The 13,011-nt window shown below is 37.3% G+C and overlaps 1 protein-coding gene across 4 annotated transcripts in view; it reads left to right on the plus strand.

The window, feature by feature from the left end:
* The window catches only part of DNAJC10 (DnaJ heat shock protein family (Hsp40) member C10), a 184,309-nt gene that overhangs the window by 51,349 nt on the left and 119,949 nt on the right, over positions 1 to 13,011 (plus strand). For 3 of the 4 annotated variants that reach the window (XM_021076313.2, XM_021076312.2, XM_021076314.2), the window contains 3 exons: positions 2,103 to 2,222; positions 4,185 to 4,289; positions 5,412 to 6,209. The exons of the other annotated variant lie outside the window; for it this stretch is intronic. In XM_021076313.2, the coding sequence (XP_020931972.1) occupies positions 2,103 to 2,222; positions 4,185 to 4,289; positions 5,412 to 5,423 (237 nt within the window). In that variant the 3' untranslated portion in view covers positions 5,424 to 6,209. Of the gene's footprint in view, positions 1 to 2,102; positions 2,223 to 4,184; positions 4,290 to 5,411; positions 6,210 to 13,011 lie in introns of those variants that run through there. 4 annotated transcript variants of the gene reach the window in all.

Consider the following 13,011-nt stretch of genomic DNA (forward strand, 5'->3'; position numbering starts at 1 on the left):
TTGGAAGATAAAATGCAAATAAATATATATAAATCAACAGGACCATTACTGGTGAAATTACTAGTGAAATTAGAGTGAAATAAGAATATGGGAATAAGAATATCAGAGTCATTCCTGAAGGAGACAAAAAGCTCCACATTAAAGTTAGTATTTGAGATGAGAATTACCATTCATGTTGGAATAGCTAGGAGTATAGCACTTGAAAAGATCGCCTGGAGAGTACCCTTAAGCCAAGAAGTCAGAATTTGCAAAGATGTAGGGACATGAGAGAGTGGAGCATACTGAGGCATCTCCACTGTTGGTCCAGCAGTCCCAGAGGATAAAGACAAAAGAGGAGAGGCAAAACTGAGGCTCAACAAACTGGCCAGGAGGAGATGGTTTGGTCTGCTTGCCTACACTACTCAGATTACACACTCTGCTTCAGTGATTTCGTATTGTTCAGAGTGTAATCTATAAATCTATAACAGCATTGGAGGAGAACTGTTAGGGCAGGATCCATTTTATATTTTAGAAAGATCCCTTTGAATGGACTGAACATGGGCCAAAAGGCCAGAGAAAGATGAGAACACCAGAAACAAATTGGTTCCCTTCTATAACTGAAAGTACAAGTCAACTCGATTTCTCTGGCCTTCACTCTGAGTGATTGTCTGTGCACAAATGTTTCTGCCTGCAGCTTCGCTGGTACCCTAGCACACGTTAGTCTGCCTTCAAGTACCCCAGCCATTGGGACAAAACTAGAGGCAGCAGAGACAGTTTAATTGTCCTGAAGCGAGAGGTGATAGGCAGTGGTCATAGAACAGAACAAATATAAGATATAAGAAATGAATAGGATTTAGTGTTTGTGACAAATGTGGGAGGAAAAAGTCTAGGATGCCTTAGTTTCTGGCCTGAGCTGAGTGCATAGCAGGACAAAGAAAGAGTAGATTGAGGGGAAGGAATTCACTTTAGAAATGTCGTGTTTAAGATGCTTATTTAGGCAAAGCAGGCCAGTACATGGTTGACTGAAATTGTTGGGGAAGGTGAGGGGATTTCTCACAGTGAAAAAATTAATGAAACTGATTGGGGAGTCCATAGTGGCTCAGCAATAATGAACCTGACTAGTACCCATGAGGATGCAGGTTCAATCACTGGCCTGACTCAGGGTTAAGGATCTGGCATTGCCGTGAGCTGTGGTGTAGGTTGCAGTCGCAGCTCAGATTTCACAGCTGCAGTTCCAATTCAGCCCCTAGCCTGAGAACTTCCATATGCTGTGGGTGTAGTCCTAAAAAGCAAAAAAAAAAAAAAAAAAGAGGAAGAAGAAAGGAAAAAAGAAACTGATTGGACATGAGGGGCAGATGTAGGAGAAGATCCTCATGGTAGAAATGAGGAAGACTGGCCAGAGGCATGGGATAGCCAAGAGAGAAATGTAAGTGCCAAGAAAGAAAAGCAAAGAGAAAGGAAGTGGTCAGCAATGTCAGACACCCTTCTTGGAGTGAGAGGTGTCCATTGGTTTGGCCAAGTAGAGGTCATTTGTTAACTTAGAGCAGTTTCACTGGAGGAGCAGTAAGAATAGAAGCTAGCTAAATTGTGTTGACAATAAGCAGGTGATGAGGAGATCGTAAAAGAATAAACTACTTGAAAAAAGAGAAGCAGTGTTGTAGCTAGAGAAACCGGAGCAATTAAGGAAGAACTTCTTTCCTGGTCTTCTGCATATATGCCGAAGAGCAGTAAGATCTGACAGGGAGGCACCAGAGAATGTGGGCATAGTCACCCAGCAGATGGGACCAGAGGTAGGAGGGAGGATGAGGACAGAATCTGAGATGTTTGTGGTGTGACAGGCAAGCTGTGAGTAACAGGAAGAAAGGGGTAGTTTAGGGTAAAGCTCAATTTTCTTGATAAGGCAAAGGAGAGTTTATTTGCTATCAGAGGATAGGTAAATAGGAGTTTTAGAACTCAGAGGAATTTGGAAACAATCTTGTTTGAATTGGAAAAGATTAAAACTACATTTTAAGTAATAAATTCTTAGGTTTGTAAATATTTTAAACATGTAGTACGTATTGCTGTGTGGTTGCCAAAGCAGTATATGCCAAAGAGAATGACAAAGCATATTTTTCTCTTTTCAGATGGTTAAAGAAAAAGTGAAAGCTGGAAAAGTAGACTGTCAGGCTTATGCCCAAACCTGCCAGAAAGCTGGTATCAGAGCCTATCCAACTGTTAAATTTTATCCCTATGAAGGGACAAGGGTACGTATAGGCTTTCCTCTGTGTGCCTTTCCTTTCACAGGCCAAGCTCAGAAGGTTTGCTTTTCGTCTGAGTTATGCTTTTATCCAGTCTCTTTCCCTTTGTCATTTTTTATTTTATTGCATGTAACTGAAACAAGCTTCTTTTTATGTATACACCAAGTGATTTTAAAAGATTTTCTGTCTCAAAGTTCATATGATCTTCATTGCGTTAAAATTTTTATACTCATGAATAGGGAAACTACTAAAGAGACATTCCAAAATACTAATAATGGTTTTCTGTGGGTGACAGAATTCAAGGTGATGATTTTGTGTAAAATTTTGTATTTTCCACTTTCATAGAATTAACATTATTATATTTCTAATTTTCTTTCTTGTAAAAACTAAGAATATACTGTCATAATACTTTTGAAATAGCCTTAGTATCTGAGCATTTACCTTTATTAGTTTAGACTGTAAAAGCTAAGAGTTCCTTGGTTTAGTCATAATTTCTTCTTTGGGCTACTGATAATAACTTTTTTCTTCTCAACAAAAAAACTAGACGTCTACCAGTAGGTCTTAAAATTCAGATAATAGGAGTTCCCTGGTGGCTCAGTGGGTTACGGATCTGGTGTTGTTGCTGCTGTGGTGCGAGTTCAGTCTCTGGGAACTTCCTCATGGCTCAGGCAAGACCAAAGGGGGGAAAAAAATTCAGGTGATAACCTCTCCTGTGTCATTGATACAAAGGTGTATGTTTTTCAGTCATTATAATTGCTAATTGAGAGGACTTGTTAACCTTTGCTGTCCTCCCAAGTAAAAGAATAAGACATTTTTGACATTAGAACTGTAATATGACAAATATTTGCCTTGTATTCATGTTTCCTAGTAAAACATTGAAATAATTTCAAATATTTTAAATAATGCTTTTTTGAAAAAGGATATCAGATTAAGATCTTATCTATTTGTGACCATAATTTATTTTGATATAAAGCTAAAGGAATTAGACAATTTCAGGAATCTAGACTTGTCATCAGACATCTAGATTTTTTCAGTGAAGCATTTTGATTTATGAGGAAGCTACCTCTGTCTTAAGAACAGCCTGGGGTAAGCAGAACTAAATGAGAATAAAGGAGTTTTATATCAGATCCTAAGTCTTCATTCCTTTGGAATCACTAGCTTCCCAATTCTCAGAACACGTAGGAAATATATGACATGATAGATGACATTCTACCCTATTCAGGTAGAATGATGTTAAGGAAGTATCAATATAATGAGCAGTCACAGAACTAACAAGGTGATACAGGGAGCTGTTTAAAAACGTGGTGTTACCACATGTCCGCTGGAGCCTGGAGGACAAGATTAGGACCCAAAATACCCCTGTCCAAACAGAAAGGCAGGGTTGGCATCCAGAAGTCCATCAGATAAGGCCAAAGCAGAATAAGGACTGAAGTGAGAAATACAAACCAGGTGAGCAATTTTACAGAAAAACAAAATCCTAGTATACAGTTTGGAGTTCCCACCAGGAAGAAGGAAACAACAGGTGGCTCCAGATCCAAAATAAGCAGGTCTGGATGTATTGACCTGTCCCTTGCCCAGCTTTTTAACCACCTTTCTGCTGTGTGCAGATAAGAACCAGGAAGTATATATATTGCTTTCCATTGTTACAGTTGGGCAGGGTTTTGTCTATGCCAGTGACTGTAGATTAGAATAATTTGAGTATTCTGGGGACATTTTATTCTACTTTGAGGCATTTGGAGTTAGCAATGTATTTTAACCAAGGAATTAATTTACATGTTTCCATAATGGTATTGTTAGTAGTTATTTCAGGTAAATTATTGGTTAACTGCTTTTGCAGCAGCAGTTACTTAAATTTGAGTTTTAAACATTGAAATTTTAAGGAATATTATCATCAAGTTTCTTAGATAAAAATGTCATGTTTTGATGAGATACTTAAAAAGGTTATAAGAATAATATTTTTAATTTTAGAGAAATATTTGGGGAGAGCAAATAGATTCCAGAGATGCTAAAGAGATTACTACCTTAATATATGAAAAATTGGAAAATCTCCAAAATCATGGAAAGAGAAATAAGGTAAGAAATCTAGAGTTTACTTTGACAAACATTATCTAAATTTATCCTCACTATATATTCAATACATGTATCAATAAACAGTAAAATGAAGCTTCAAAAAGTAGTAAGGTAGTTAGAAATTTCTTTGGAAAATATGACAATCAGAATATAGCCTCTAGACACTGAAATGCTTAGAAATTTGGACAAGTAAAACCATTTAACAGAGAAATAGTGACTATGGCCATAAATTAAAAGCATTGTTTTTATTGTGTTTTAGAAATAAATATACAGGAGCCTCCTAACACATTTTGAATAGCGTGTTTTCTTTTTTCTTAATATAGTCAGGATGTATTAGAACCCACATTCATGTTGCCCCCTCTTGAATTATAAATCTACCAAGAAGCAATGCAATCTCTTTGCTGCTATTTTTCAGAGGGCTATTCATTTCTTACTTTTTTAAATATTTATCTTTCTGGGACATACTTAGACCAGAGTTTATGAGTGCTGGCATGTTTTCTGAATGGAATTTAATACAGTCATGGGTGAGGTTTCTTGGATTCTTTCCCTGTAAGGTGAAAAGACAAAAGAAAAGCATAGCCTCTCACCATCAGGCTTCATAGAGTCATGTTAGACCTATAGACCTAGGTATAGGAAGCTTTACAGCCTGCTTCATGAATTTTATTTTATCCAAAACTAAAAGATAGGAAAGAGAAAGTTACAAAACTTTTTTATCTTTGTTTCAGTGAACAAAAATGTTTTTCTCATGTTTTGGCTGTTAGTTTTCTCAAGATGCTTTATTTTTTAAATCATGACTTTTATCTCAAGTTAAACATTTGAAATAAAAAATATTAGTCTTAAAATAGAATATCATAACTAAAATTAAGAAAAAGAACATACCAAAATATGACTTGGAAAGTGTGGTAAACTATAATTGGTATTATCTGCCATGGGCAGGTAAGAACTGTGAGATACCCTTTTCCACTGTTATGACAGATAAAGTATATTTCGTGTGGTGATCTATTAAATAAGAATATTGAGTAATTTCTTCTGAAAAGGTCAAATTTAGATCAGTGTTTTTGTTTGTTTTTAACATTAGATGTTGAAAGAGAAAGGAATTCAGTCTCTTTTACATTATTATTGTAGGATGAACTTTAGTGAAGTTGAAAATGAAGATATTAACAGATGGTATCAGAAGAGACCTCTTCAGAATGTTACTTCATTCTTGATGAAAATAAATGAACGTTACCTTGGACTTGTAATTGCACTGCCTGAGTTCTGTACAACTACCGGGTCTGCAGACTTTTCTGTAAATGTCCAGACCATAAATATTTTAGGCTTTGTAGACCATATATGGTTTTTGTCACATATTCTTTGTTTCTGTTTTGTTTACAACCCTTTAAAAATTGTGGAAACCATTCTTAGCTCAGGGCCATACACAAATAGGCTGGTCACAAGCCACATTCAGCCCATGACCACAGATTGCCGACTCCTGGGAAGATATTTAGACTGGCTCAAATATGAACCTGCTCTGTGATCTACATACACACAGATTTATCCAAGTGTATTTTATCACAAAGTTTGAGGTTGGCCTGAAAAGACAACTTGGTTTTCAGTTACCTGTTCTAAGAATTCTCTGAAATTGATTCCCTGATCATATATTTTCATTTAAAAAACATACAGTGTGGGAAAGTAAACAGATACCCTATTGTCATGCTATATTGTAGTAAAGAGATTCTTCATTTTTTTGTTTGTTTGCTTTCTAAAGGTTGAATTTATTTTAGTTTTCACTTGAGAAAAAAATTTTGCAACAATAAGTAAAGAAATCCTCTCGATTTCTACAGCATCCATAAGTATGTAACGGGAAAAAATATTTATAGCAATTAACTGGGCATTGTACAGTATCCCAAATTAAAGTATTTTGAGTTCTGTGTTTTAAAGATATATGGTCGTTTTGGAATTGCTTTCATAAAGGTTTTCCCTGTGATAGTAATTGATTTTTGAAACATATTTTCTAATTTTTTTTTGACTTCTAGACTTTCTCTGTTCTGATGTGTATCCTTTATTTAATATTTGCCTTTTTTTCTTTATAGTTGTGGTTTTTCAGTCCTATCCAATCTTCATTATTTAAATTAAGAAAAAATTAACTTTGCAGGTTTGTTTCACTGTAGCTCATAATACTATAGACATTCCAATTATTTACTACTAGAGGCTGCCATATTCACATCAATGATGGCATAATAAGTTATTTTTGTAAGAAAATCAATTACTGAAATCTTAAGAATGGCAACTTTCAGTTTTTTAGTTGTTCAGACTCAAAGAATCCAACTGTTTTTCACTTGCATGTTAACAAAACATTGTGACATGTAATTATTTTAGTTATAATTCAGAGTTTATGGAATGGTAAGAAGCCTAATTGATCAAAAAGTTCAACACATTTTTTTGAAAATTTAAGTTTTCTCAAAACCTGCTTGAATTATGCTTTATTAAATTGGGAGAGTTTTGTTTTTTTTTTGTTTTTTTGTGTCACTTAATCCAGTTCCCCAAAATTTCAACATGAAGATTAATTTATAACTACAATTTATTATTGCAAAGTAATGGATATTTTTTCTATTTCAGGTCTAGCCCTATTCTTCCTATTTTCTCCCACGTTGTTTCTATTGTATCTTGTTAACTTTTTACCTTGAATTCCACTTTACACACATGGGCACAGACAGAACACTCACCACTTGTGACCTTCATTTTACACCACCTTTTTGCATTATGATCAGTAATGGCAAGTGCATTTCACTTATTACATTTTCAAAGTCAGCTTTTTTCTGTAAGTATTCCAAAATGAGATGCTTAAAGTTTTGGTAAATATTTCCTGAAATTGTACCAATTATGTGAGTAACAGTGGACACTGAGGAGTGTGCAAAAGTAAACCTAAGGCATAGTTTTTGTCTCCCCAGTGTCTGCAGTTCACAATTCTGACACATAACGCATAAACAAGCTTACATATGTACGTATTCTGTTACTTATGAGTAGAATTCTGAACTTACTGTTGAGAAACATCTCATGCAGGAAATGAAATAGTAAACATTCTTTGGAATTGCAACTGGGCTTAAGTCTGTTCCTGTGGAATCAGCTCAAAATCCAGGGCTACCTGGGAGTCATGTTAAGTAATATGTATCATGAAAGTAGCATACATTAAGAAGTTATTTTCTGCAGTCATATCACTATCACTGCTTATTTCAAAACAGCTGGCAGTATTAAAGGTTTTAATGCCCACACTAGTGCAGCACAGACCTCCACAGTGCCAGGTATATGACATTTCTCTCAGCAACACTGTTTTTGTGTGCAACCAGCTTTTGGTAACAGCACCATTTCTAGCACACCAGAGTGCATTCTGTTAGGGAGCTAGATTTGAAAATTAGATACATTTAATGTGGCTATATGAAACCATTTAGAATTTGTATTGGGGACATTAATGATGCTTGCCTGTTCCAGTTTCCCCAATTTTATTTAATGTCTTCCATCCCTTCTTCATTTAAACTATGCTATTTTAATATTGTAAAGGTTTTCTTTAAAGTTGTCCTTTGTTTTCTAATAGTATTCAAAGCAGGAATTTTCTTTGAATTATATAATTATCAGAAAAGACTTAGCGTGTTTCCTATGGGACACATTTTTTACAAAGATACTTAGTATAAGAAAGTTTTTAATGATACAGTATTTTTTAGCCATTTTAACCATTTTTGTGTAGTGTAGTAGTTTAGTCTTATTCCTTAGGTCTACCAACAAATTCAGATGTCTTAAATTAGACATGTTCAATCCATCAAGACTTTTTAAGAAATAATACACATTTTAAATTAATAAAATGCATTTTAAATTTCTATAATGGTATTTGCAGAATAAAATTGATTCTGAAGAAGAAAAGGAAATAATCTTTCTGGTAGTAAACTACATATGGACCAAAACTTTAAATGTATCCAAATTTTCTAGTGAATAATCTTTTCAGTAAGACTAATAAAATTAGGTCAAAAGTATAAATGTATTGATTATATATAAAAATGTTAGTGATTCATGGCTTGAGTCATTTTCTTTCATATTTAATGCTGCATTTGCAGATAGGTTCTTGTACAATTGACTCTTCAACAGCACAGGTCTGAACTGTGCAGTTTCACTCAAACCTGGATTTTTTTTCCCAGTAAAAAGGTTCTATAGTAATACATGATCTATGGTTGGTTGAATCCACAGATGCAGAATTTCAGATACCAAGGCCCAACTGTAAAGTTATATGTGGATTTTTGACTATGCTGGGTGTTGGCAACCCAAAACCCCATATTCTTTAAGAGTCAACTATACTGTCACTTGTTAGTGGTTGGTTATATTTTGTGAGAGGTGACTAAACAGAATAATGGATGGAGGCTGACACCAGACTGCTGCATATCAATATTAAATCCAGAAATGTGGTTTCTTGACCACTTGATTGCATTATCTTGTCACTTGAGTAGATTCCTTAGTAGCCTGCTGTCCTGAAAATTAGTAATCATATTCAAAAAAGTCTGTGCTGATGCTCATCAAAATAATCTACAAGTTTATTAACTACTGATGGAGAATTCTTCATTAACAGCTGCATATTTTACTGGAGAAGGTAATTTTTTTTTAAGAATCAATAGGTTCTGGAGTTCCCATTGTGGCTCAGTGGTTAATGAATCCAACTAAGAATTCTATCCCTTCTATGCAGGTTCTATCCCTGACCTTGCTCAGTGGATTAAGGATCCGGCATTGCCATGAGCTGTGGTGTAGGTCAGAGGCAGCTCGCATCTGGCATTGCTGTGGCTGTGGTATAAGCTGGCAGCTACAGCTCCATTTCAACCCCTAGCCCGGGAACCTCCATATGCCATGGGTGCGGCCCTAGAAAAGGCAAAAAGACCAAAAAAAAAAAAAGAATAGTTTCTGAAACAAGATGGCTCCTAACTTACCTCCTGACGTGGACATAATACATCTACAGCTACATGCAGAACAATTCCCTCTAAAAGAAATCCAGAATCTAGCCTAGCTGAGCAATTCTTACACATCACATGAATGAGAAAAAACCTACATTGTAATGGGTCAGAGCAGTTGAGACACAGTCTCACCATAAACCCGATCTAGCACAGTGACACAGCTGGAGGGAACTCATGACTACCAGTTTCTCCCTGAAGATCAAAAGTATGGACCCCACAGCTGGTACTCTAACTTTTAAGACTTGGATCTCCATAACATATAGCTGGCTTCGAAAGCCAGTAGGGCTTGCATCCTCAAGACACATAAGGCTTGTGCAATCTGAGAAGCAATTCCTTACAGGCTTGTATTGACTCACCATGTCTAATCCTCCAACACCTAGCACTGAGGCAACATGCCGAAGCATGCCCATTCTTTACTTGAAAGAGGCATATTTGCTTACTTGAATGCTTTAGCTTCTAGCTTAGCATACTTCTAGGAGCTCATTTTAGTACTCTCTGGAGACCACGGAGGCTGACAGGCACCATATTTGTTTTCTCCCTCTGCCTCACTCCAGATCACTGGCACCTCCAGGGAGCAAGCTTGTGCAAGCATCTAGCACCCCAGCTATTGTACCTGCTGCCCAGGGGACACCTAATGGCCAGTACTTGTGGATCCCATAGCACTGTAGCAAACAATTTGTAACTGGCTATCCCCCCAAGGCTCAGAGCAAAGAGAGCAGATAGAAATGCCATCTCCCAGTCTTCCCCTTTAAGAGGTATACTTGCATACTTTTAAAGCTACTGCTTGAGAATTGTCCCCATTCAGCCTGCATCTAATTGCTGACTGAGATCCTCCCATTTGGGACACCAGTGGGACCTAGTATACCTCCCACTATGGAGCACCACTAAGAAGCCTACCTGGAAGATCACAAAGGTATGAGAGACAGATAAGAGCTAAGGCATAGTTAAAATGCCAAGATTCATCTACACAAGACCACTCCTTTGAGACGAGGAGAGGTGGTTTTGTCTAATGCAGAGAAACCAACACAGAGATTCAAGGAAAATAAACAGAGGACTATGTTCTAAACAAAACAAGATAAAAACTTCAGAAAAAGACCTTGATGAAATGGATTTACTGAATAAAGTTTCAAAATGCAGTCATAAAGATGCTTACTGAAGTCAGAAGAATGATGCATGAAGTGAGAATTTCAACATAGAAAATACAAAAATGCACCAAATAAAAATTAAAGAGCTAAAAAATATAGTAACTGAACTGAAAAGTTCAACTGAGAGGTCAACAGATTGAAGTAGAAAAAGGATCAATGAAGTCAAAGACAAGAATTCATCCAATCAGATCTGCAAAAAGTAAAATAAAAAGAGTGAAGAAAGTTTATAAGACACCAACAAGCAAACCAATATTTCCATTACAGGGGTCCCAGAAACAAAAGAAGGAGAAAGGGAAGAAACCTTCTTTTTTAAAATGACTATAGGCATATTTTGAGGCCCAGACTGCTCTGGCTGGGCCTCAACAGATCTCTGGAAACTTGCATAGAAGTTTCATATATTGAAAGTTATGCTGGATGAGATTAAGATGGCAGAATAGGACTGGAGCTAACCTCTCATAAAAGGAACGAAATTGAGAGTTCCTGTTGTGTGGCAGAAACGAATCCAACTAGGAACCATGAGGTTGCAGGTTTGATCCCTGGCCTTGCTTAGTGGGTTAAGGATCTGGTGTTGCCGTGAGCTGTGGTGTAGGTCACAGATGCGGCTCAAATCTGGCATTGCTGTGACTGTGGTGTAGGCCAGGCAGCAACAGCTCCAATTAGACCCCGGGCCTGGGAACCTCCATATGCCATGAGCGCAGCCCTAAACAAAACAAAACAAAACAAAAACCAAAAAAGGAAGAAAATTACAACCAACTGCTTAACAACCTTCAAAAAATAGAGTGGAAACTAGTAAAAAAGATAACCTACTCCAGAAGACAGAGAGGAGACCACATCAAGATTGTATGAGGGATGGTTATACAGTATAAGCAAACCCATACCTGCCAGGTGGGTGGCCCACAGACTGGAAAGTACATCTCAGAGAGAGTTTTGATCCCCATCTCAGTTTCCACTCCTGGGGATCTGCCACTGGGAGCAGGAGCCCCAGGAGCATTTGGCACTGAGGGCCAGTGGGGCTTGTGTGCAGGAGCTCCATGGGACCGGGAGAAATGGAGACCCCACTCTTGAGAGACGCACACAGTCTTTCATGTGCACTGGGTGTGAGGGCAAAGCAGAGACACCATAGGAATCTGGGTCAGACCTGCCTGCAGTTCTCGGAGGATCTCCTGGAGAAACAGGGTGACTGGCTCACTGTGGGGGAAGAACACTGGAGGCAAAATTCTTAGGAGTAATCATCAGTGGGAACTCCTCTAGAGGTGGCCATTTTGGAAAAAATCTGGCCCCACCCATCAGGGCTGAAAAGTCCCAGGCCAAACAATAAAACTGGGTGAGAACACAGCCCCACCCATCAACAAATGGGTTGCCTAAAGAACCCCCAGGCACACAGCCACTTCTAATCACACCCAGAGACAAAGTCTCACCCACCAGAGGGATAAGAATCAGCTCCAGCTAGCAGTGGGCAAGCACCAGTACCAACCATCAGGAAGCCTGAAACAAGCCCCTGTATCAATTTCAGCCACAAGGGGAGTAGACCTCAGAAGGTACAACCCTATTGTCTGCAAAAAGGAGACCACCCAAAAAAATCTATACAAAATGAAAAGGCTGAGAATTATGACTCAGATAAAGGAACAAGAAAAAAATAAAAATACAAACAGCTAAGTGATCTGGAGATTACCAACCTCCATGAAAAAGACTTTAATTATGTAAAGATGATTCAAGATCTTGGAAATAAAATGGAGGCAAAGATTGATAAATTATAAGACACACTGAGCAAAGAAATAGAAGATTTAAAGATTAAGCAAGCAGAGATGCAAAATACAATAATAGAAATAAAACTCACTAGAAGGAACCAGTGGCAGAAAACAGGAGGCAGAAGAACAAATAAGTGAGGTGAAGGACAGATTAGTGGAAATCACGTATGTGGAAAAGAAAAAAGATTGAAAAGAAATGAAGACAGTCTAAGAGAACTCTGGGACAATGTTAAATGCACCAACATCCATATTATGGGGGTGCCAGAAGAAGAAAAGAGAAAGAGAGAAAGGGCCAGAGAAAATATCTGAAGAGATAATAGCCAAAAACTGCCCTAACATGGGAAACGAATCATTCACTCAAATCAAGGAAGCACAACAAGTGCCATATAAAATAAACCCCCTGAGACACATATTAATCAAGCTGACCAAAATTAAAGACAAAGAAAATATTGAAAGCAGCTAGGGAAAAGAAAAACATACAAGGGAACCCCAACAAAGTTATTGGCAGATTTTTCAGCAGAAACTCTGCAGATCAGAAGGGAGTGGCACAGTAAAGTAATGAAAGGAAAAAAACCTCCAACCAAGATTATTCTACCCAAGGCTCTCATTCAGATTTGAAGGAGAAATCAGTAGCTTTACAGATAAGCAAAAGCTAAGAGAATTCAGCACCACTAAACCAGCTTTACAATAAGTACTAAAGGAATTTCTCTAGGTGAAAAAGAAAAAGCCACAACTAGAAACAAAAATATTACAAATAACGGGCTCAATGGTAAAGGCATACATATGGAAATCATCCACACACACAAATATGCTACAAAAATCAGAAATTGTGAGAAGAGGAGGGTACAAATTCAGAATATTGGAG

Source organism: Sus scrofa, chromosome 15, assembly GCF_054392235.1.
Source record: "Sus scrofa isolate SSC_HxYL_T2T_F1_AM1 chromosome 15, Sscrofa_HxYL_maternal_Yorkshire_Landrace_v2.0, whole genome shotgun sequence".
NCBI classification, from domain to species: domain Eukaryota; kingdom Metazoa; phylum Chordata; class Mammalia; order Artiodactyla; family Suidae; genus Sus; species Sus scrofa.